The following is a 24,330-nucleotide window of genomic DNA, read 5'->3' as shown; positions in this document are numbered from 1 at the left end:
AAGCTCTCTGTAGGAACAGGTGAGGTTTAGATCGCTATTTCATGCGGCCGAGTGATGCAGACGGAAAGAAGCGCGCTGTAGGAATAGATGAGGGTTGGGTAGTCATTTCATGCAGCCGACTGATTCAGGTGGAAAGAAAGAAGCGCGCTGTATGAATAGATGAGGGTTGGGTTGTTATTTCATGCAGCCGACTGATTCAGGTGGAAAGAAAGAAGCGCGCTGTAGGAATAGGTGGGGGTTAGGTTGTGATTGCATGCGGCCGATTGATGCAGGCGGAAGGAAAGAAGCTCTCTGTAGGAACAGGTGAGGTTTAGATCGCTATTTCATGCGGCCGAGTGATGCAGACGGAAAGAAGCGCGCTGTAGGAATAGATGAGGGTTTGGTAGTCATTTCATGCAGCCGACTGATTCAGGTGGAAAGAAAGAAGCGCGCTGTAGGAATAGATGAGGTTTGGGTTGTTATTTCATGCAGCCGACTGATTCAGGTGGAAAGAAAGAAGCGCGCTGTAGGAATAGGTGGGGGTTAGGTCGTGATTGCATGCGGCCGATTGATGCAGGCGGAAGGAAAGAAGCTCTCTGTAGGAACAGGTAAGGTTTAGATCGCTATTTCATGCGGCCGAGTGATGCAGACGGAAAGAAGCGCGCTGTAGGAATAGATGAGGGTTGGGTAGTCATTTCATGCAGCCGACTGATTCAGGTGGAAAGAAGGAAGCGCGCTGTAGGAATGGCCCAACAAACAACAGACGTCCTGACGACGTCTGTAGGATATCCCATCTTTGACTATGGGATATCCCTGGGAGCAGTCTGAATATCCCATAGATATCCATGCGACATAGAGGAGACCAGGATATGGGTACTGTTTGGACGTCGCAGGTATATCCCTGCGATGTTACCTCGGGATATTGAGACAAATGTGGGACGTTGATGAACCGTTATTGTTCTGACTGTTAAAATTCAATATAATGTGCACTTATTTTATTTGATGCATCAGAAGTGACGACGCCACGGTTGTATTAACGGAAAGTAGCCTACATACTTAGTATGTTAATTAATGAACGTAAACGTGTTTAAAGGTGCTCTCGCCCTAAATATAAGAGCAGTCCCCCAATGTGCGCCACCCTTCCACCCCACCGCGTACGCGGAGGGAGATCAGAGCATCCACAATAGCGTCTGTTGCGAAATGGCTGGAGCATATACTGAAATACAAGTTGTAGGGGCACGTTCATTATAAGAGTATTGTGGCGTAACACATTTCTAACGGTGAGGGGGTGCGTCTTTGCTGTTAATTCGTGTATGTGCAGATTCAAGGTATAACCAATAAAGTTTCTGACATTCCTTCCTGTCTAATATTGTGTTTTTAACTCAGGCTATTCTCTATAATGTGAGGAACTGCTGAGTGGAGCTGTAAAAGTGATCGAATTCTGTTGCTCGGCTAGTGTCACGCACACGTTGCATGGCCAGCAGCACGCGAACGACAGAGATATATAACGGTTTTACTTGTTCCCTTATATCTAGTTAAGGTTCACACAAGTTTTTGCTTGCTCTCAGCGCAAGAAAAAATTTGCTGTACAAATAATGTGAAACATCACATATTTATCCGTATATCTCCAGGCGACTTCCTGGCGAAATCCCACTGATGTTCAATGGTTCAATCAGTGCCCAAAATCTGGTATATACTAGACCTTGAACGGATACCTCGGGGATGCAGCAGGCTTTTCAAACATCCAAAGTGCGATATCCTACAGACGTCCCTGGGACATCAGTTATTTACTAAGTAAAACAAACTCGAATGCTGTTTTGGGATATCCCACAGATATCGCATGGATGTCCAGATATTCAGGACGTTCACCACCTTGTAGGGATATTGGTGGTTTACTGGGCCTCGGCTTCCACCCAACCAGCGAGGAGATCATCCTGAAAACGAAACGCCTTCTACTGACTTGGGAGAAAGCCACACAACAGAAAACGAGAAACAGTAACCCTACATCAACCAACTCGAAGAACGTTACCGCATCAACTAGTACAGCGCCCACATCAGCTCCAGATTCCGAAACCGAAACCACGACGAAAGCGAAAGCATGAAGACCTGAAGCCTATGCCTTCGCCGGCAGCCAAGTCAAGCGCGTCAGAATCAACCAACGAACAACGAACAAAGGAAACCCAGAGGAAACCCGAAAGCCAGCGACATCTCCCGAACGACCCCGTCGTTCAACCCCCCCCCCCCTTCTAGACATTGTTTTGTCTAGTCTCTCGCTTGTGGTGCCCTATATATTAGGATACCTGCCCTGCTACAAAAGGGGTGAAGCGAGCCTGAACCTGAACCTGAACCTGAACCGGGCTCCTCGAGGTAGAGGCGTGCGCCGAGGGCAATTTTGTCGTCGTCAGCGTATCACTGTTTTTGTGCCGGCGGCATCGGCGTCTCCGGCCCCGTCCTGGCATGCTCTGAATGGACGACTGTCTGAAAAAGCAGAGTTATATTTCGGATTTAACCAATACAAATAACGTGTACTTTATGGGCTCTTGCCACGGCCAGCTCTTGCGGTATCGGCGGCGGCGATTGCGCCGCGCCGATCCCTCTGCATCGGCGGCGGCGGCGGCGAGGCTTATGCATTCGGCGCTGCCGCCGGAGGTCTGGTAGCCTCGCCGCCGCCCCAAAACTGTCGGCGTGCCTTCGCCGCTGATGTTGCAAAATCGGCGCTGTTGTTGAATGTGCCCATTTTGATCCGTTTTCCATAAAGAAAGCTCTCATACACCAAACCTTTTCGTTTGTTTTGCTTGCATCGTAGGTCCCAGGCTTCATTTGTGGTGTTTTTAGCAGTAAGAATTTCATCACTGATATGTGCTGTTTATGCTTCACAGTTTCGTTTTACAGTACACCCCATAGAGGCACAACTCCAGGGAAATTTGTTGTTTGCCGGTCATCCACCAACACCATAGCACTAGTCATTATCCATATACAGGTTGTTGTTTTTTTTATTCGTTACAGAATTTTCGTTAAAAAAATGAAAAGGAAACTGGCGGAACAAAATGGACGCCGTTTTTGAGTTGGTCAGGCGAAGATTATCTCGAAGAACGTATATGTAACTACAAGATCACCATTACCTAAAATTCATTAATTCTTTAATTAGGAGATTTTCGCGCAAAAACGAGATAGCAGGACGGAAGATATCGTCCCTCGTCGAAAACAATTCCATGTTTAAGAAATCCTTAAACGCACACTAGTGATCTGACCACTGCTCTAACCTCCATCCACATTCTCGTGGAGAAGTTCCGGTTCCGGCTTCTGGTATAAAGTTGTTTCGATGTTTGTGCAGTGGTTTTCAACAGCATGGGGGAGGGGCAGCCTAAATTTTCTGTTGACCCTGGTGATATAACTGAATGTAACTCACACGTTCTTTCAAATGCTTCAGAAGGTGATAATCTTAGCTTGGACATTGAAGAGGTATTGGGTGCTTTGCTTAAGCTTTGCGTTTCTGCATGCGTTTGATTCTCGAGAAGCATTTGAAGAACAGAAAAATAAGTAATTGAGGGAAATTTGTGGTGTTTTGCATAACGTCATGTTTTAAGGAGATGCTTCCGAGGACGTCGGGAACTTGGTACAAGTTGCTTAGATCGGTATACTGTGCAGACCACGTCGTCATAGTGTTCTGGCGACTTAAAGCCACAAAGTCCTTTGATGCGGTTGCGCAGCTTAAACATAACCCCGAATGTGTTGGTAGTTTTGGCTGCCAGTTCAAACCCAGGAAAAATGCGTCTTTTTGGGGGCGCAACCAGACTCGGTACATACGCCCTAATAAATTTTTGCTCGGGAGATTACAATTTCATTGCACCAACGTGCACCTAATAAATTGGTAACAAATCCTACTACAGCACTAGCACATAATGTAGCGTGTGATGTAATGACTTTTCTTTTACCTCAGACCTTGATGTCGGACGCACCCTCCTAGTGCAAACTCATGCACGGACATAGGGCAGTGTCAGAGAGATTTTAGGGGATTTGCATGGTCACTCGCATGTAGCTCGCGATGCTTAGGATCTTGCTAAGTAGACTTGTCGCACTTCCCCCAGCCTTTAACCATGTAATATGTGATTGCTTATCTCTGCAGTTAGATGATAAAGAATTCCAGCTTCCACCTGTAGAGAGTCCAACCTTAGAAAGTATTTTAAACGAGGTAAGTTTTTTTCACTCATGTCACCATTGTTTGCAGAGTGAGACATGATACTGCTGCATAGCTATTAAAATGTGCGTCAGTACCAAGTTTGAAAGCTAGCAACTTGGTGGCATGATGCAGCCGTTTAGACGCAATGGAAAATATGTTTAATTGTATGGACAGGCATCGTAGGGCATCTAGATTGAGATATGTGTTTTTCAAATTCCAACAGGTATATTTATTATTGAAAACACCATTGTTTCATACAACTTGCTAGACTCCCAAGGGAGTTAAAGAACACCCAAAATTCTTCCATGGACTAGTCATGATGAGCTGTTGAGTGAAAATCTTCAACGTTAATTTATACAAAACATACATAAGTTAGTGTTTTCACGCATTTTTTACGATACAGCGATTGAAAATTAAAATTCCCTTCGAGATATTACTGTTTATAAGTGGGGTTCCGACTTTTCCGTGTTTTCATTTGACAACAATTGGCCCAGAATTTGTTAAAAAAAATTGAGTTTTTTGGAGGCTCTCTGAAAGGTACAACCAAAAAGGTGAAAATTTTGCGGAAATTGCAGCAAACGCTCCCTGACCATTGGAAATTGAAAAGTCGGAATGCTACTTTTAAGAGATGACCTTAACAAAGCTTAGTTCCTATAATACTGTTTTCAGACAAGTTCACTGAGCGATGAAGAAGTTTCTGCTCAAGTTAGTGGCCTTTTTCGAGAGCCATATGACTCTTTATCTGTCAGCAGCACGGAATCTCCATCTGAAAAGAGGCGAGTCTCTTTTTATACCATGTTTTATACCATGTACCAAGGAAAGCCGTCTTTTCTCAGAGATACCTCATAGATTTGAAATTTCCAAGCTGGAAGGAAAGAATTTGCCTCTCATAAGAACAAACATCTTTTTCTTTTCTTGACAGCTTGGCAAGTTGAGTTGCAAAACTCATCTGCAAGTTTAATTATGTAAATTTTAATGAATTTATGCCACCAATGTGAAGATGGTGCTGAAATTACTCAAATTAATGATAATTGGTAATTTACCCAGCCCTTCCTTACCACTCTGTGCCTTGAAAGCTCCTTTTGTCGAACTGACAGCGATTCCGCTCAAAAAGTCTTGGCGCGTTATGCTTGGGTGCTCCGAAAAGCATCATGTTCAGCTATTTTTTCCGACGAGATAGCTCCTGAATATCACTGTCAATTATTGTGAATTTGAGTAAATTGGGCACGCTCTTCATATGGTTGAGGAGGCATCCAGCACCTGTGTGTGTGTATGGGCCCTCACCTTTTGGATGTCTCTGGCTCTCGGCTATGGCTTTTTCTTTTCTTGTCATTGTTGAGCCAATGAAGTTTCAAAAGTGACCTTTACTTGGCAAATTTCTGAGTTCAGTTTGCAAGTATTTAGAAAATTAAACTTGCGTTACATGACATTCACATTAGGAGGTGGCAAAAACCTAGTAAGAACAAATGCCATTGACCACATGGTTCTAGGTGGAGTAGTTTTTTTTTAAAATTAGAATTGAATGACACGTTGTCTAGGACACCCTGTATACAAATGCTAATAGCATGTGATAGCTATGAAAAAATTGTGCTGGCTTCCACCAGAGTTCCAGGTAACTCGTTGCTGTAACTAAGTTCCTTTTTTTGGTAACTTATAACTTAACTCGGTACTTTTGCGCCATGGTAACTTTCAGGGGAACTCGTTCCTTTTTCAGGTAACTTTGCCAAAGTAACTTAAACTAAGTTCCAAGTTACTTTTAATTAGCTTTTCACTAACGTCCACATATTTTCTTGCTTTGCTCCGGTTCTTTCATGGCATTTTATGCCATAAAACGTGATATTCAATCAATGACAGTATGTATTCTATTCAGGAAGTACGAAACGCTCCATTGAAATGAAGCTGAACCATTGAGCGTCCACATGTAGTAAGATGCAAAGCGTTCCAACTGTTGAACATAAACGAAAACGATGTAAGCGTGTTGCACTCCTCCGCAGGCAACTCGAGGTCTAAAACAAGTGCTCATGCGTGCTGTACCTGTGTAGTGCTATTTTGTGTCCGAAATAACTTGCAAGTAACTCGTTCTTTTTTTGAAGTAACTCAGTAACTGCGAGTTAAATCTCAGGCTGAAGAACTTGGTTATTAACTTAGTTACATTTTTCACGCGGTAACTTGTAACGAGTTCTTTTTGATGGGTAACTTCTCAATCTATGGCTTCTACCTTGTTTACACATTACACATTAGTACCTACTGATAAACGTTGATGTTTCTCTTCACAGAGAGCCTCAAGTTTTCAGGGTTATCACGATTACTTCCCGAATTTACACCCCAAATTGCGGTATGGCTGTCTCGGGTTAAACCCGATGAATGCCTGTCACACCCCTCTTGGAGACATTGCAAGTAGTGATGCTAAACTATCGATAGTACTGTCGATAGTTGTATGAGAATCGGACTATCGATAGTAATACAGCAGCTCCCCCCCCAACGCTGACCTTGAGCTGTTCATGCCACTCAAATGAACCACAAGGTCACTTGACTGGCATTCCAGTCTCATAAGTGTGTGCGTACAATTTGATGATGAGCATCATCTTTTGCTGCTTGCAGTGCATCATTCATACATTACAGCTGAACGGAAAGAACTTGTGCCACACATGATTCTGTTTTCGTTGTCACTGTGCTAGTGCGAAAGCCAAGACCATCGATAGTGAGAACCAAATCTAGCTACCGATAGTAAAGAAAAACAAAAGAAAAGTACTATTGATAGTGAATTGTCGGAAAACAATTATATCACTATATAATGTCCCCGCAGGGGGCATCAGTGTGCGGTCGGGGTCCTGGTCAAGCCCCGGCCGATAATTTTCCTTGAAACTCCAGGACCTTCTCACGCGTATGGACGTGAAACGTGAGTGACTTGTAGGAGCGTCCATTTCTTAAAATCGTGCATGGTTAAAAATTCTTCTTCTACCATCTGGGGCAGCAAACGTCCCCGGACCCAAGTATACGAAACAACGTCTGCAAGCTTCACAGCAAAGTACATCGTGCTTTCAGAAGCAGGAAATGAGAAAGAAAAGGTAGTCCGCTTGGGTAATATGTCGCCGTTCTTCATTGAGAAGGTGGTGGCATGTCTGTCTAAGCATATACCTGAGATAAAGCGCATACGATCAGGTGACTCGTTAATAAAGTGCACCTCTGAAGCAGATTGTAAAACCACTCTGAACACACATGAAATGTTGGGAAAAAGAATATCAGCTTCCTTACACAAGTCATTGAACACCAGCCGAGGCGTCATCACTATATCTGAACTCGTAAGACATGCCTGTTGAGGAAATTCTTCTAAACTTGAGAGACCAGGACGTCATAGATGTATGAAAAAAGAAAAATAAGAAAGAACCCGCAATATTATTCTTACCTTTGATTGCCCGACTCTGCCTCAAAAGTTAAAAGTTGGATATCTGTGAGCAGAAGTTTGCCCCAAACCCGTTGCGCTGCTTCTGTTGTAACAGATTGGGTCATGCTGCTGACTCGTGGCTCCGCCTGTTGTGCATGCTGTGGGAAGTCTGACCATGAAACAAAAGAATGCAAAGGGCCAGACTGTTGTGTCAACTGCTCTTCCAACCACCCATGCTACGCAAGATCCTGCGCAAAATGGAAATATGAAAAACAAGTCCTACATAAGCTCATTTACCCAGAAGCCAGGAATAAAGTAGCCCCCGTCTTTTTTGAGAAATCTTTTGCCATACTCGTAAGACAGATAGTAAAACTAGTCACACAGACCAACACAAGTGAGATCCAAGGAGGTGACATCCATGGATTGCGAGGACGAGACGAGCTCTGAGCACTCCTTTGTGGGCACGAGCTCCCAAACCCCCCAAAAGAATCCATCTAGTCTGTCGGGGTGTGGGTCACTCCCCGACATATCTGACAAGGCGCTGTGCGGGTCACACCCTCAACGAAAACTAGGTAATGGAAGCTCTTCCTAGTCTTTCTTCTTACTGCAATTATTATGCAGCACATGATCCTCCAATGGAATTGCCGTGGGTTACTCTCTAATTTAGATGACGTCAATGATACTTTTCGAGAGGTATAACGCACGATGCTTTTGTCTTGAAGAAACACAAAATCCACTGCATAGACACAATTGCAATCTTCACGCGGGGATCTCTCCCAACCAAAGCTATGCAGACGTCTATTTGCCACCATCAGGCACAATTACGCAGCCAACTTCCCAGTCCTTTTATACTTGGAGGTGGCTTTAATGCTCACAATCCACACTCAAGTTTTTATTCTGTCTTTTAAACACAGGGACACCTCCATACATGAGTCTCTTTGTCTCAGATTTCTCCTTTTACAATCCGTCACTATTTCAAGAGAGATAGAATTGACTGTAGAAGAGAACCCCAGTGGTGTTAAAATACCTTACTCTAATCAACACTCTGATGGCATGCCTTCCCAGCCGACTGGAATTAGTTTTCTCAAAAATGGGATTCCTATTAATGGGGTAACGATCAATGAAGCTAGCAACCTTATCAGCAGATTTCTTTTCATCTCCCAAAATGACACTGGTGGAATAGTGAATGCGAAGCAACTTGAAAATCGTGCGTGGAGCACATTTTGGAGGTACCCCACATCGCAAAACCTTGCACTCTTGAAAAATCCCTCTTTTGAAAGTTAACGGTCAGGTATGGGAATGCACTTGGGGAGCATTTCCAAAGCATTTCTCACTCCTCTCATTACAGTAAAAACTTGCTTAAAATCAAAGCCACTGCAGAAAAGAAGACAATTGGAATGAATGGCGGGGATGACCATGCATATAATCAGCCGTTTACACGATAGAGCTTCAGAGGTCCTTATCCTCAGCAAAGGCTACCCCGGCTATCCTTAACTTTGCTGACCAAGAGCGAGGGAGGCTCCGCCCCCAAATGGCGGGCCAATAGGAGGACTCGGGAGGCGGAGCGCTGCGGCCTCTGCTCTTGCCTAATAGATGGCGCATCGGTAGCGCTCAGATCGGGGTATGTGAGCCGCTGTCGTCTGCTTCTTCCGGTAGAGCTACGACCTTGAAGCCTCTGCTCTCGCGTAAGACATGGTGCTACATTGGCGCTCGATAAGGGCACGTGTGGTCGTCCCAACTTTGAGCCTACACCTTGAGACTGGCCGGTAACCTAAATTCCGATGACGCGGCGATTGCAAACCATAGTGCGTAGTTTTGACGATTATGCTTCATGGATGTATTATTTTGGCCAGTTCGACGTTTATGAAAACGGAAAGAAATGTTCCTGCTTTCTCGCACTGAAATAAATCATTTAAAATAATTGTACTGTGTGTTCTTTTTTTTTTCTTTTTTTGTAATAGTTACGCAAGTGTACTGCGTAGTTTTGACGATTATGCTTCATGGATGTGTCATTACATTACCAAATTTTTGGCCAGTTCGACGCTTCGCTCCGCTCTTAAGCGTGAACATTGTCTCAACTCGTGAAAAAGGAAAGAAATGTTGCTGCTTTTGTTCTACACCTCGCACTTAAATAAATCATTTAAAATAATTGTACTGTGTGTTTCTTTTTTCTTTCTTTTTGTAAGTAGTTACGAAGTATGTAAACAGGAAAGAAATGTTGCTGCTTTTGTTCTACACCTCGCACTGAAATAAATCATTTAAAATAATTGTACGGTTTGTGTGTCTTTTTCTTTCTTTTTGTAAGTAGTTACGAAGTATGTAAAAAGGAAAGAAATGTTGCTGCTTGTTCTACTCCTCAAACTGAACTAAATCCTTTGAAATAATTATACTCTGTGTTTCTTGTTTCTTCTCCTTTTTGTAAGTAGTTACGGAAGAAAATAATTGTGCTGTGTGTGTGTGTTTCCTTTTTGTAAGGGTTCCGGGACATTTGATCGAACATCGTTTGGTCGAAAGCCGTTTGATCGAACGCGGGACATTTGGTCGAAAGGCATTTGATCAAACACCGTTTGATCGATTCTTTTATTCGTTCGCTTGGAGCGTTGATGTTTCACTCTGCGTAATCCGCTCGCCCATAAACACATTCGTCATCCTAATCCACTTTTTCGCATCCAGAAAGCAATCTGATGGTGTGCTTTTTTTTTGCTATTTATTTGCATTAAGTGCTGAAACTGCGTTTGCACGAGCTTTGAAAGTAAAGTTAGACGTTTAACTCCACTCTCCTCCTCGTGGCTGATATTGCCTGAGCGCATTGCTAAAAGTACGCCCAAACATTTCATTTTCCAAAATGCTCCGCAACCCGGGACAATTTATTCCTACGCCCACGCTAACGTTAGACATGTTGTTCGCTGCATTTTTCTAACCTATCTGCCGGAAATATGCAGAAGGTATCAGGGCCTTGGAGAATTGCTTCTTAATCTTGTCACGTTGTCTGTGTGTTCTCAGAACACACAGACAATCATACAGACTTTCCCAAATTGGAGTTCTAATTTCTCTTCTCGCTTCCAAGACTTAAGCAACGGGGGTGGCGATGCCCTCATTTGCACATTGTGCTGTTTTCTAGACGGGCGGAAATCCCTGAACACACGGGATGAGCGACCTGTAGCCTCTAACCATGACACCCTTCACCGCTGGAGGCTACAATGTGGAACTCGAGAGAAGCCCACAAATATGGGAGGATGAGATATGTGTACTTAAGCGTATTTTAAATATAAATACGCCTAAAACGGTATTTAAAGTAACAACATTAAGACATGGATGTGCCCAAGCTGCTAGTCAATGAACGGACGTTTAACTACCTACTCTTTGTGGTTTCTTTCTTTTCGCTTCAATCATTATCTCCGAAGGGCAAGAGCAGCATTTTCATTACAACCGGGCGATGAACATTACGGTGCACGGACATTTCGGTGCATGTCGGTGCGCAACATGTCGGTGCGCGGACAACAGGGAAGAAAAAGAAAAAAAAAGGCGTTGGTAACTTGGCGTACTTCCGTAACTACTTACAAAAAAGAAAGAAGAAAAAGAAACAGACACAGTACAATTATTTCAAATTATTTATTTCTGTACGAGGAATAGAACAAGCAGCAACATTTCTTTACTTTTTACATACTTCCGTAACAACTTACGCAGGTTTAGCAGTTAATGCAAATAAATAGCAAAAAAGAAAGAGAGGCACACACAGTACAATTATTTTAAATGATTTATTTCAGTGCGAGGAGTAGAACAAAAGCAGCAACATTTCTTTCCTTTTTCATGAGCTGAGACAATGTTCACGCATAAGAGCGGAGCGAAATGTCGAACTGGCCAAAAATTTGGTAATGTAATGACACATCCATGAAGCATAATCGTCAAAATTACGCAGTATACTTGCGTAACTACTTACAAAAAGAAAGAAAGAAAGAAAAACACAGTACAATTATTTTAAATGAAGAGCGGAGCGAAGCGTCGAACTGGCCAAAAATTTGGTAATGTAATGACACATCCATGAGGCATAATCGTCAAAACTACGCAGTACACTTGCGTAACTATTACACACACAAAAAAAGAAAAAAAAACACACAGTACAATTATTTTAAATGATTTATTTCAGTGCGAGGAGTAGAACAAAAGCAGCAACATTTATTTCCTTTTTCACGAGTTGAGACAATATTCACGCATTGCGCGTCATCGGAATTTAGGTTATTGGCCAGTCTCAAGGTCGAGGCTCAAAGTTGTGACGACCACACGTGCCCTTACCGAGCGCCAATGTAGCGCCATCTCTTACGCGAGAGCAGAGGCTTCAAGGGCGTAGCTCTACCGGAAGAAGCAGACGACAGCGGCTCACATACACCGATCCGAGCGCTACCGATGCGCCATCTATTAGGCAAGAGCAGAGGCCGCTCCGCCTCCCGAGTCCTCCTATTGGCGCGCCATTTGGGGGCGGAGCCTTCCTCGCTCTTGGTCAGCAAATTCAAGGATAGTCCAGATAGCACCTTACCGGAGCGGATGGTGACATGTTGCATAGAGTGTATATTTGGACAGTGAGGTCTAGACTGGACTATGGATGCGTTGTCTATGGATCACCACCACTGGTTGAGAGCCTATATGTGGAGGAGTGGTCGCTACCTTTGATGTGCGTCGTATAGAGTGAGAGGCTACCCAGAATACCCAATGTGTGACACTGTTATACCTCCTTTCATGTGTAGGAGCTTCACCATGGGATGCACACTCCACCGTGTGTTATCTTACACACTGCTTTTTATACCGATGGGTCAAAGACATAGGTGGCATGTGCAATGGTTACCAAATCTAGCACCAAGTCACAGCGGCTTCCAAACTCAATTTTTACTTGAGAGCTATATGCAATTATCATGACGCTTAGCTTCATCTTAGACCGTCAGATCAAGTCTTGGATCATTTACAGCGACTCACTGAGTTTCTCTTAAAGCTATCTGTACAAATACATCTGCAAACAGAAAAATCATCTTGTATTAAGGGCCCAATATCTTGCGACAAGGGAAAAAAAAAAAGTTTTCTGTCTAGGTTTCTGCTGGGTGCCCAGCCACGTTGGGATAGCTGCACTTTCTTTTCAAGTGAGCCTTTTGGAGAGTCACTCTCAAGACTTTAGCTGAGTCCTGAGGAGGAAAATTAATGTAAAATGGCAACGAGAGTGGGCTACACGAGAAAACAACGAGCTTTGGCTGTCAAAAAACACAATTTTGGGAAGCATACCCATTTTTAAAAATAGTTTTCATTCAGTGGTTTTTAGTCGTTTACGCATTGGTCGCACACACATGGTGTTTACTGCGTCGGGAGGAACCACTGGAATGCGCGCACTGTAAGGAGCAGCTCTCTGTGCTGCACATCCTAATCACATGTCCCGTACATGAACCTCATCGTCACTATCACTTTAAAGTAAACAGTTGCCAACCATCACCACTGTCTTTTCACCACAGCTTTGGCGCACTATGACCTTAGTTGTCTATGCGCCATAAATCATCATCGTCAACTATATAATGTACTATCGATAGTTTTTGAACACTATCGATAATTTTGCATCACTAGTTGCGAGATGTCTGAACCACTGAGGAGAAGTAAGGAGACCAGTCTACCCCTAATTCCGCTACGCTCATGCTCCGTCAGGTGTCTCTGAACTGGTAATCTCCCGTGATGGCTACTAACTACTTCTACAGTAGCTTAACTATAACTACTTCGCGATGGTGTAGTTTAACTACTACTTTAACTACTGCAATGTACGTATTTTAACAACATCTATAACTACCTAACATTGTCCATCAACACGAATCCCTTGTAGCGCACCTAAATATGAGTGAGAAGCAGCGATAATGATATTTAAAATCTACTCTTGCGCCTATGTCGCTTAATGCACATGCTGTCATAAAATCCACTGCTTGTCTCTTGTATATCATGCCCTGACAACTTGCTGCGGAAATATTTTCTATAAAGGAACGTACGACGGACCATGTACAAAATTTGCACTCAGGCTCATTCGTCACAGATCAATGCGCCACGTTGAAATATTGTGGTGGGCGCCGCCACTGTGGACCGTAATATATTTTGGCTTAGCCACGATGATCGATCACATAGCCATCCTATGTGGTTATGTGCACACCAGGACGGTATCCAGGGTATTACGCCGACTGTCAAATACAAAGCTTGCAGCCTTTCTGTGCCTACGCGTAAACTAAGTTGCAGAATTATTTTGCACCAAATAAGGCTTCACTAGAGAAGCATTAAAAGTCAAGATGTAGTGCACATGCACGGCACAATTGCTCTGCACCTCAGTTCTCATCAAACAAGTAGCTCGAGGTAAAAGTCGGGAGCACAATCGTGCCGTAAAGCTTGCGGCAAAATTGGGAGTAGTTGGCGCCTGCAGTAACCTAACTACCGTAGTTAACTACTCAAAATAGTAGTTTAACTAGTAGTTGCCACTACATTTCTGCAAGTAGTTGATAACAGAGGCGGAGAGTTTTCATTTTCCCAGGGGGGGCAAGGGCGCACCGCAAAGTACGTACTCTGGCGGGGGGGGGATATGTTTATTAAGAAAAAAAAAAGAAAGGAAAAGAAAGCCAGATGGATGTCGGCTTGTTATTCCAACAAAAAAGTGAAAGGGGGAAGAAAAAGGCAAAGAAAAGAAGAAAGCAAAAGAAAACAAAAAGAAGGAAAGAAAAGGAAAAGAAAAATGAACACAAAACTAATGTTGAAGAATCACACACTCCGGCGGGATCCTATGATGTATGCAGAACTGGTATAGAAATAAGCGGAAGGAAGAACATAAAAAACAAAACAAAAAGAAAAACAGAGAGAACGTAAACAGTGAACATGTGCACAACTGAAGGCATTACGCCTTTGAAAACTGAGTGCAAAAGGAACAAAATGTATTGAATCCTCGGTGTTTGACCCGAAATGCGCGCAATATAATGAATATGGTCAACGAAATGGAGCAGCGGGAGTTGAACCCGCTCCCAACGGATATGCGTTCCGAAGATCCTACCGTTACACCTGACGGGCAGCTGCTGGTACCTTTTCGACTGCTTCGTTTCATTGACCTGATTGCTTTGGGCGAAATTCAGTCTATGTGTTGTGTTATCCTCTGTGTTTCTCCGCCTCACCTTCTACTGTGATAATGAGTATGGTGGGCGAATACATATTTTACAAATTGCAAGATGCACTTTTGGGGTTGGTGCCTCTTCGCTCTTTTGACCCTGGCGCGCCGAGCCCCAAAGGTTGGTGTCAGTCTCTTAACGGGACTTCCCGGGGGAGGCGGCGCCCCCCCTAGTTCATGTTCCGGGGGGCAAGGGCCCCCGCGCCCCCCCGCAGTCGGCGCCTATGGTTGATAACTACTTTTTAACTACAATCAGGTAATTTAACTGGACCATCGTGCGAGTATATCGCCGAGCATATCCTTTAACGGTTCATCCCCAGCTTTCCATGAGTGATTTATCTGGACACATGGAAGCCGAGCTATAATTGCTCTTTTCTACCCAGGAGACCATCCTTGGAGGTGGTTTCTCCTCGCCTCACCTCACCTCTTTTTTTGGGAGGACTGTGTTCCTCACCTTGCCTCAATTTGTTTATGAAAAATGTTCCTAACCTCTCCTCAACATTTTCTAGAACACTTTCCCTCACGTCATCTCACCTCATTATTTTGTGAAAAATTTTCCTTACCTCACCTCAACCTTCTTTCTAAAATATATTCACCTACTTGTTATAATTTTGACCGTTCTCACTTGACAGTTGACACTCATAGCTGCTTCGCGGCGCTAACACAGAATGAAAAAGTATTAGGAGCGGTTCCAAGTACCCACAACTAAGATTGTTGCAACAAGTATCCACTACATGTATGATCAGTGAAACTTGGACGCATGGGTAGAGAAGTTGCACAAACCGAGCAATTTTGAGTTGTTTGTTTTTTATACTTGCGAGGCAAGAATGGCCTTTATCGACTATCTCTCGAGCTAGAATGATAAATGGGGCTGCGGAAGTCGTTTTCGGGATGGTATGCAGCTATACGTCGAATTACTTGTACATTTTGCATTTTTGTCTATTATGACTTTATATTATCGATAAATATTATTTAAATAGCGGACGTATTCATTTGTAGCCGAAATTCGGGGACCTTTCCTTCGAGACCCTCGTTTTGAAGCAATCAGGTAGACCTGCTGTACGGATTACTAGTGACTTATGTGTTGACTCGCTAATTAAATTACTTTATGTAGATACAGACTTCTTGTGCCTAACTTCATTGCCGTACTAAAAGCTCAATGGTTCAACTTGTTGTAATACGTAATATGTGCTAGTATTTGCGCGTGTTGTTGCCTCCATTTCTTACATCAGTCTCTGGTAAGGTCATTGGTTGTCATGTACTATCGTTCCAAGTAATACGTGAAAGACATCTGCTTACAGACTGATTAGTGTGTGTTTGTTGAAATCTAGACACTCAATGCACACGGAACTATATTGACTTGTTCATGTGTCTCGCATCATATATGTGACTCAACTGGCGGCTAGTTTGATTGTATTGAAATCTAAGCTAAATACATAAAGCACACATAAGCTATATTCACTTGTACGTGTATCTGATCTGACACGTCTATCATGTATCTGACTCAACTGAATGTCTGAAACTAACGGGCTTACAGCGAACACATTTTAGTGTAGAGAGCCTATGCTCACAGTACAAAAACATTTCTACTACACTGGTAATAGAAGAAGCTGGCTCTTGGTGCCCTTTTAAGAGATCCCGCAATTGAAAATAGCCACTCCACATCTCAAAAATTTTTCGTCACCTCACCTCACCTCAATCTCAATTTTAGAAAATTTTCCTCACTCACCTCACCTTAACGTCCTTGTCAAAAAAATTTCCTCACCTCAACCTCCCTCTTGAAACATTTTCCTCACCTCACCTCAATATGTGTGATGTAAGGATGCCCACCTCTGCTTCCCATCATGACAGGAAAATGCACAGATTATAAAAAAGGAATAGTTTATAAGTTTTCTTTTTGGACACTTGTGCATAAAGAATTGTTCTTGCAGTGGAGGGCAAATGACAGTCATTCACTAGCCGTGTTCGGTCTCACTGAAATGTAGTAGACTTGCCCTCTCCTCTAAAGACTTGTGGACGCTGGCAAGTGTGTAGAGAGGTCAGAAACTGAAAGTAGCCGAAACACAAGCAAAATGGGAAGCCGAGGACTAGGCTCTCAAGTGGCACATTTTCAACTGTTGAGGCATTGATGGTGTTACTGTGCGTCAACAGAACCACAGAATGTATCACTGTCAAAGGCACCAGAAACTGAAAGCTCCAAGTGAACAATGCGTATGTGGCATTCCTGTGATTGGCATCACCATCCTGCAAATCTGCTTCCTCTCATGCTTCCTATGTAGTGTAGGGTTTGATCAAGTTAGGTTCAGGTGGGTTAGGTCTTGTGATGGTTACTGCAGTTAGTCTAAGTTTCTTTCTTGCAGTTGACCACGTTGTAGATGGTTATAGGCTTCAAACTGAGACAGTGAGGTGATGACACCAACTGACACACTCGGTCGTCAGACAGAATGTGAAAAAATAGGACTTTGTCCGAATAAGTCTTGAACATGCTGACGAAAGGTTGTTGAAGTATAGCAGCCAGAACAGCCAGAACTACAAAGCAATTTTCTGACTTGTTATGTGGTAAAGTTGCCCGTGAAAGGATTGCAATTGTAGTGGAGGAATATTTGGGAAACGCATTATTCTCATACTATGGAACAGTTGACTCGTTTGATGTTGCCAGTATAAAAGCCACCAACAGTGTGCCAATAAACAAAGTGCAATGAAGGATTTCTTGGGGGCTGGCAAGTTGTGTCATGAAACAACCAGTCCATTGCACTCAAATATCAAACATGATGGAGATGACCGTAAAATACCCTAAAACCATTGCGGGCACCAAAAAGTAAATGCTGGTCCGTTGGTAGTCTCATGAACAGAGCAGTAACATGAGCACACATAACACCAACATGTCGTTTGTTGCTTCTATTACAATCTGCAAAGTGTTTTTATCCGAGCATAAATTGGGTGTGATAATCACAGAGTGGAATATTAAGTACAGAAAGTATCTAATAATAAAAAGAAACTTTTGAATGAATATTGACTCTCTTAAAAGGTTTGTAAATTAAAATGTTTGTATACCATAGAAAATGCAAGTTTTAAAATTTTCATACTTGGGTGGTTTATCCGCTCTAGTAGTGTAGCTGCTATAATATACTGCATCTGTATTGACAACTCAATGTTTTTCATTTTTTAAGGGCTCGAAAGCAGCAAAGTGGCCGTGATAGCATCATGCGACATGTCGTCTTACGCGGAGTCTCCTCCCAGCTGCAATCAGCTGCCCAGCGCGTGGACGCTGGCAAGCCAACGGCTATGGTGAGCAATTCTACAAGTCAGTAGAGGTGATTTTTGCTCAGGAGAATGTCACACGTAATTAGGGAGTAAGAAGCCATTATCGGATTGGCAAAATTTCTGAAATCCATTATGTTTTGCTTTCTGTCTGGCAAGCCGGTTTAAGTGCATATCTTGATCAAACGTACCTCGCGATTTATAGGGGCTAGCATCTCATGTTGTTACATCAGATGTGTTTTGCATATTTATTGTTGCACTCAAATAATGTCTACATTCCACGTGCATATCAATTACTTATGATATACGGCCAAACCAGATTGGGGAGAAATGGGGTCTATATTGATTTGGAATAATTGGGAGGCGAAAAAGTGAGACGCTACAGATAGATGGTAACAGTATGGCTCCACTTGTAGGCGGTTTCATCATTGATTGCTGTTGGGACATTCCATGGACTGGTGCTTGTCTTTGGTGAGTTTCTTCTTCCACTGGAGAGACCTGATAAGTAGGAACACCTACATACCGTTCCTATCACTTGTTCTTTCGGATAGGAGTAGACTGTCACATGTGTATGGAAGGCATCGATAACCTCTCTTACTCCTGAACCTGTGGATAACCTCACAAAATGTCACCCATACATTCCCTGATGGTGTTTCCGCGCAATCTGTACGTACATGGTATATCCCAACAAGTTAAGAGGATTACCAACCACGAAGGCTGAGTTCTATACAAGATACCAATCTCATGTAGTAGACAAACCATCGGGAAATGTATGGGTGACATTTTGTAAGACAACCGTTATCGATGCCTTCCATATACATGGGACAGAGATAGAGAGATTTTCTGATAGGAATACTAACTGGTATGTAGGTGTTCCCCTAGAGGAAATGTTGGCATAGGTTTTTCAATCAATCATTTCACTAGTTGTGAGACTCTTTACTTGGTCCGTGTCCTATGTGCACTGTTATCGTGTCTCCCCAGTGAATTACCCCTCTACTGCACTGTACTGAGTTTCTTCTTACTTATTAAATGCATTTCATAACATGAAAATTTGACATGTTCTTGCGTCTGTCTTGTACTTGATCTTTATCCATTTTACTTAGTCTTCAGGTTGATACGACTTGTGTTGTGCATTTCTTAAGATCCTAGTCAAGCCTTAAAATGGTGCCTTGGTTCGAGACAGCTTGGTGATCAGTACGGTTCTGTGTCAGCGCTAGGGTTCAACAACGACTGCACGAGGCTGCTGTCTGGTTACGCCAAAGGCCAAGTAGGTCCCCACTTTGCATGCATCACATGACTAGCTCTTTGGAGGTGCTTGTTCTCTCCTATAACGTGTGAAAGCAGAGTCGTACGGGCTGTCATGGGTGTGATCAAAATCCCCCTTGCAGAATTAACTACTGTAAATAAATGTTATCTGACTATAAAATGCGCAGCAGTCATGCGCGGGAAACTGTCAGTAGCGAACTTAAACTAACCTGGACATACTAATGCAAACACCAAACTTGGACCAACCTAATAATAAACTAACCAACGTTTCGTCGTGTCCGCCCTGCTAGGACTAATGGCCGCTAAAATGACCTGGCCAGACATCGAAAACCCGTAAATTTGAGTGGTTAAATATTGATAGTGTGTTTTCAATGGAGCATTTTCCTTGATTTTTCTTGTTTGGAGAACGTGAATTTCAAGATGACTGGGAATATGGAGGTCCTCGTGGCTCTCATCACACGTGGCTGCGAAGCACAATCTGTTCCTTGGGTTGTCACTCCACAAGTAAACAGCGAGATTTGCTGTTAGTCAAAGTGGCCGCGTTTTTAATGGCAATCATCTGTGCTTTGTGTACTGACCAATCCACTTCGGAACAGTGGTTATCAAGTCCTCCAGATGCAGCGTTTCCCTTGTAAGCGCCCTAGCCTGCCATAGTGACAGATCGATTTCTTGAGTTATCTGAAGGGATTGTGGTGTGAGAGATTTCACTCCTGGGCAGAACTCGCACATCCCTGGAAAGCATGCAGTGTTGTTTTTTTCATTATTGGCATTTCGTTGCTAAGACGGCTGTCAAAACGTCAGTCAATTTCCTAAGATACTTGTCCCTACACTGGGAAAATGTTGTAAAGGGGCTAACGCAGACACGAATTGATAAAAAATGATCAATTCCAGTCACAACATTGCAGGGAGCTTGGTTCATGGATGAGTGTGCAGCCGCTTCACTGTATGCTCATCGTAAAACCTCTCGCATGCTTTCTAAAAACAAGCTTTTCAATAATTACTTGTCCGGCTTTAGTGTACAAAAACCATATTATTGATGGTTGTGATGGATGTTATAACAACATAGTAATCTCAGATTTTGCAAGAACATTCCAGCGTAGCTCTGGGTCGACAATGCCATCAAGATATTTCTGTCTTAACTCTTGTGAGTGATGTAGCACGACATAGCAACGATGGGCAAAGAAGTACTGACATTCATGATAGTAAAACACTGAGGGACGACGGGCACACACACAAAAAGTCTCCAAACTTTGTCTGCGTATTTTCGTCATCCCTAGTCTCTGGATTTTACTGTCACGAAAAGACAAGGCATCGGGTGCACAATTAGCTTTTAATATAAAAAGTGTCAACCCAAATGCAAGAAAACGAATGGTATATCTGGTAAAAGCGTTTGTACTTGTACCCCAAAGTAAATGCCCATTGACCGTGCTCGTCTGACAGGGGTATCAGCATCGCCTGCACACTGCTACTAGCCCGAATGGTGCAGCCAATCGGGTCCATTCATTCCTACCCCCTTGAAAGACTGCAGTTGATGAACCGTGTCTCAGAATATTGCAAGTTACATAGCTTAGCTGTTCCAGTGATTAAGTCTGCCATATTTGAGTGCGATATACAATCAAGCACGTTTATAAAGATGTTGTTTTGAAAATTTCATTGCACATCAACTTTGACTAAATTTCCGCTCATGTTTGTGTCAGCAAAGTAGGATGATACAAGAAGAATGCCACTGAACATGCATGTATATTGAAAGCTCTAGATTGAAGTAGCTTTGTGTCTCATTCCATCACATAAGTTATCATCATTCTCACTGTCGAAACTGCATTGTCCTGCATCCACAGGGAATGGGAGGCACACAATGGTTGAGTGACGCCATCGTTGCAGCTGCAGAAAAGGCGGGAGAATGATGTGGAGAGGGAGCAACCTCCATTACTTGTCGCCTTTGCTTTCAAGTGGTGCGCTCTAATGCTCACATGCATCTAATACCCATCAACTAAAAGTGCTCTTATCTCCATTCATTTGTTTTCATCTATCATCACACAATTTCACTACACGAGATATTGGTGTTACCGAAGATCGTAATTGACCTTATTATCCAATATGTGAATCCTTAAAAAGTAGTGACCTGGTGGCAGATAGGATAGTTGTTGATTTATTATGAGGAATGTACAATTGGACAATCCTGCTTCTTTCTGTTTTTCTCATATTCCAACCAGTATTCACAGGCACAGCTTCTGACCTGAGTTATAAACTTGGCCTGGTACACATAATAACAAAAAGGATCTAAAATAAACATCGTGCACATATAAATATGCACTCGTTGAAAAAGCCTCTCGGTAGATTGCGCTAACCACTATGCTACGCTGGAATTTCGTGTGTGTGTGAGAGAATGTCCCGTTAGTTGTCCCTTGGTAGGTGTGCCAGTGCGAGCATAGTGTAATTGGTTAAGAGGGCATACCAGCTCTCCGTCCCAATGTATTTCCTATGGAACAGTTTTTATACTTTTTCTCGGTAACCGCCGCGCAGATTTTGATGCGGGTGGTTTCATCATAAAGAGGAAGACGAGATGAAGAGCATTACGCTACCAGATTTCTCATACATGTCGTATGTATTTTACGGCGACGTCACGAATGCAAAAAAAATACACAATTTTTCTCCTCCCTCTTTGAACAGGTTGTATTAAACTTCTATAGACATTTCGAAAAAACTTTCCATTTACTTTCTCTGGAAATATTTCAGGAATTGATAGACATCAAATTTATATGTCTACCACTTTCCGTTTTTATAAAAAGCATGAAACGTGAGTACGCATAAATACCGTGTGAAAGCCCCGTAAACCGCGTCATTCTGTGTCACCCTCTAGCCGTAGCACAGGAAAAACCACGCGGAACATTTTGACCGTATCCATCCGCCGACCATGCAGCGCGCACGCGCACTGTAGTGCTCCCTCTCTCCTCTTTACTTTCATGGACAGCGGACTTAGGGCATGGCCTTGGAGACCAGAACAAAAGCTAGCTTAGCTGCTCGTAAAGGGATTATCGTCAGCCAGCATTGTCGGGGGGGGGAGAGACGTTGGGTAGACGAGCCAGCATTGTCGCGGCCCGTGTAAGAGTCCACCGAGACCAATAAACCTTTTCCTTTTTCGGTGCGCTTATAGAGAAGTGAGATGAGTTTATTAGCTTGACATGAAATGTCAATTTGCTCGATTTTGCCGTTTCGGGTTTGTGCTTACTCAGTCAACTGTCTCATAAGGCTAACGAGAATCTCTCGTATTTTGTCTCCAGTTTTGTACCCTGTCTCGTATTTATGGTTAGTGGAAGGCTGACTTCACAAACATTCCAGTAACGTTCAACAGGACTGCCCTGTAATGTTCGTAATGTTGAAACAGCCAGCAAGCAGATTACACACAGCTAAATGTTTCTTAGGATAACGGTACTTAGAACTGCAGCTTTATTTGTTGTTTCTCTTTCTTTCTTTTATTGATCGATTTATTTGTATCTTTGTTATCTTCTTTTTTTTTTCATGAACGCTCCACGTGAACCAATAAGAAAAATCGATCAAGCGGACGCTGCACAATTATTTCCGCCCACGCAATGAGCAACAGTCTTTTCCGGAACCGAAATTCACATTCGCGAAGCAAGGAAAACCAACGACAACCAACGACAGCGACGGGGGAGGGGGATATACTTATTAGACAAAAAGGGGAAAAAAAACTGTCTAAAGGTCAGCCAAACGGGACGTCGGCTTGCTATTCCGGAAATACATAAAGTTCGGCATACATAAATAAAATTAAGAAATAGGAGATAAATGAAAAGGACGCGACGGAACAGCACGTTAGTTAGTTGATTATAAGGTTAGTAAAAGTTCGGTGTTTGCATTTTCATGTTCAGGTTAGTCTAAGTGGGCTTTGGCAGTTTCCGCACAGAAACAGCCAGATAACATTTATTTACAGTAGTTTATTTTGCAACGGGGACTTCGATCACGTTATTTTGAGATACAGCCAATTTTTCGAGGACAGTTCCCTAGATTTTCCATCTTTCGACAATCCTTGCTAGTTGCACGTTGGATGACCCAAAACCTGTACCAGTCTGTCTTTGCACGGCGAACAAAGGGAGGCCTTCTGAGGAAGATAAGGAAAAGCTCCGGGTCACTGGGGACTCTCCGCTGAACTAGTGTCTACGCTGAACGAAAGTTCTGGTGTAATGTGAAGTACCCTGTGAAAACCAAGGAGTGCCTAAAAACATAGTACTGAAGGGTACTGAAGTACTCCGGGTAATAATCAGCGCAATTATGAGGCGGAAATCGTGCTCCGAGACCTCGTTGCGCGTCAAGTTCCTTTGATTTTATCTTGTTCATTTATACATAAGGATGGAGTTCAAGGGGGTTCAGGAGCTTCCTCCTTCTCCTTTTTGCTTTTTCCATTATTTTTTTTTAATAGCTGTTGCTAAATGCAGTGCGTTTATCTAGGCTGATTGAGCCTATCAAAAGGCCGAAAATCATGACACCTATCAGAAGACCGACAGCCAAAAGGCCAAAAAATCATAACGCCGAACTGTCAGAAGGCTGAAAATGGAAAGGCCAAAGAGACACATGGTGAGCACTCCAGTGAATGACCACGGAATGGGATGGTGTAGATTATGAAAAAGTTTTGTGGCTATTGTATTAGAAATCAAATAACTGGAATGCATAGCATTTGGTGCTCGCAAATAGACTAGCCAGCAAAGATGAAAAACAATAATCTACAATAGGTTTACTACAAAAAGAAAGTGTGTGGTGGGTAAAGTGAGGATAATTGTGCATTAAAAGCCCCTGAAATATAGATGACAGAAGGTAATGCGTCATTGCGCTCAGTATTCTGTAGTACTCCCCTTTATAAAAGAACGCGGCTAACATCATAAAAAAATCATCAGACATCATCAAAAACATCATCAGAAATAAGTAGAAGGTAGCAGGATCTTGGAAAATCCCCAGTGATGAATCACCTCGTGTCATAGGCAAGATTTATTTGTTGTTGGAGAATCCCTTCCTAATCTTACCGCGTTGTCTGCACTCAGCAAACTTTGCGAGAGAGGAACAGAAAGAACAGATGTAATCGGCACA

The 24,330-nt window shown here is 43.0% G+C and overlaps 1 protein-coding gene across 1 annotated transcript in view; it reads left to right on the top strand.

The window, feature by feature from the left end:
* The first annotated feature begins 3,275 nt into the window (after positions 1 to 3,275).
* The window catches only part of LOC135377221 (vacuolar protein sorting-associated protein 8 homolog), an 83,866-nt gene continuing 62,811 nt past the window's right edge, over positions 3,276 to 24,330 (top strand). Inside the window, exons 1-6 of the mRNA XM_064609514.1 lie at positions 3,276 to 3,441; positions 4,106 to 4,171; positions 4,829 to 4,935; positions 17,877 to 17,994; positions 18,384 to 18,438; positions 19,110 to 19,234. Of these exons, the coding sequence (XP_064465584.1) occupies positions 3,328 to 3,441; positions 4,106 to 4,171; positions 4,829 to 4,935; positions 17,877 to 17,994; positions 18,384 to 18,438; positions 19,110 to 19,234 (585 nt within the window). The 5' untranslated portion in view covers positions 3,276 to 3,327. The remainder of the gene's footprint in view (positions 3,442 to 4,105; positions 4,172 to 4,828; positions 4,936 to 17,876; positions 17,995 to 18,383; positions 18,439 to 19,109; positions 19,235 to 24,330) is intronic.

This window comes from Ornithodoros turicata, chromosome 1 (assembly GCF_037126465.1).
Source record: "Ornithodoros turicata isolate Travis chromosome 1, ASM3712646v1, whole genome shotgun sequence".
Lineage (NCBI taxonomy): Eukaryota > Metazoa > Arthropoda > Arachnida > Ixodida > Argasidae > Ornithodoros > Ornithodoros turicata.
Note: the sequence above shows the minus strand (reverse complement) of the source record. Positions and strands in the feature narration are given on the sequence as shown.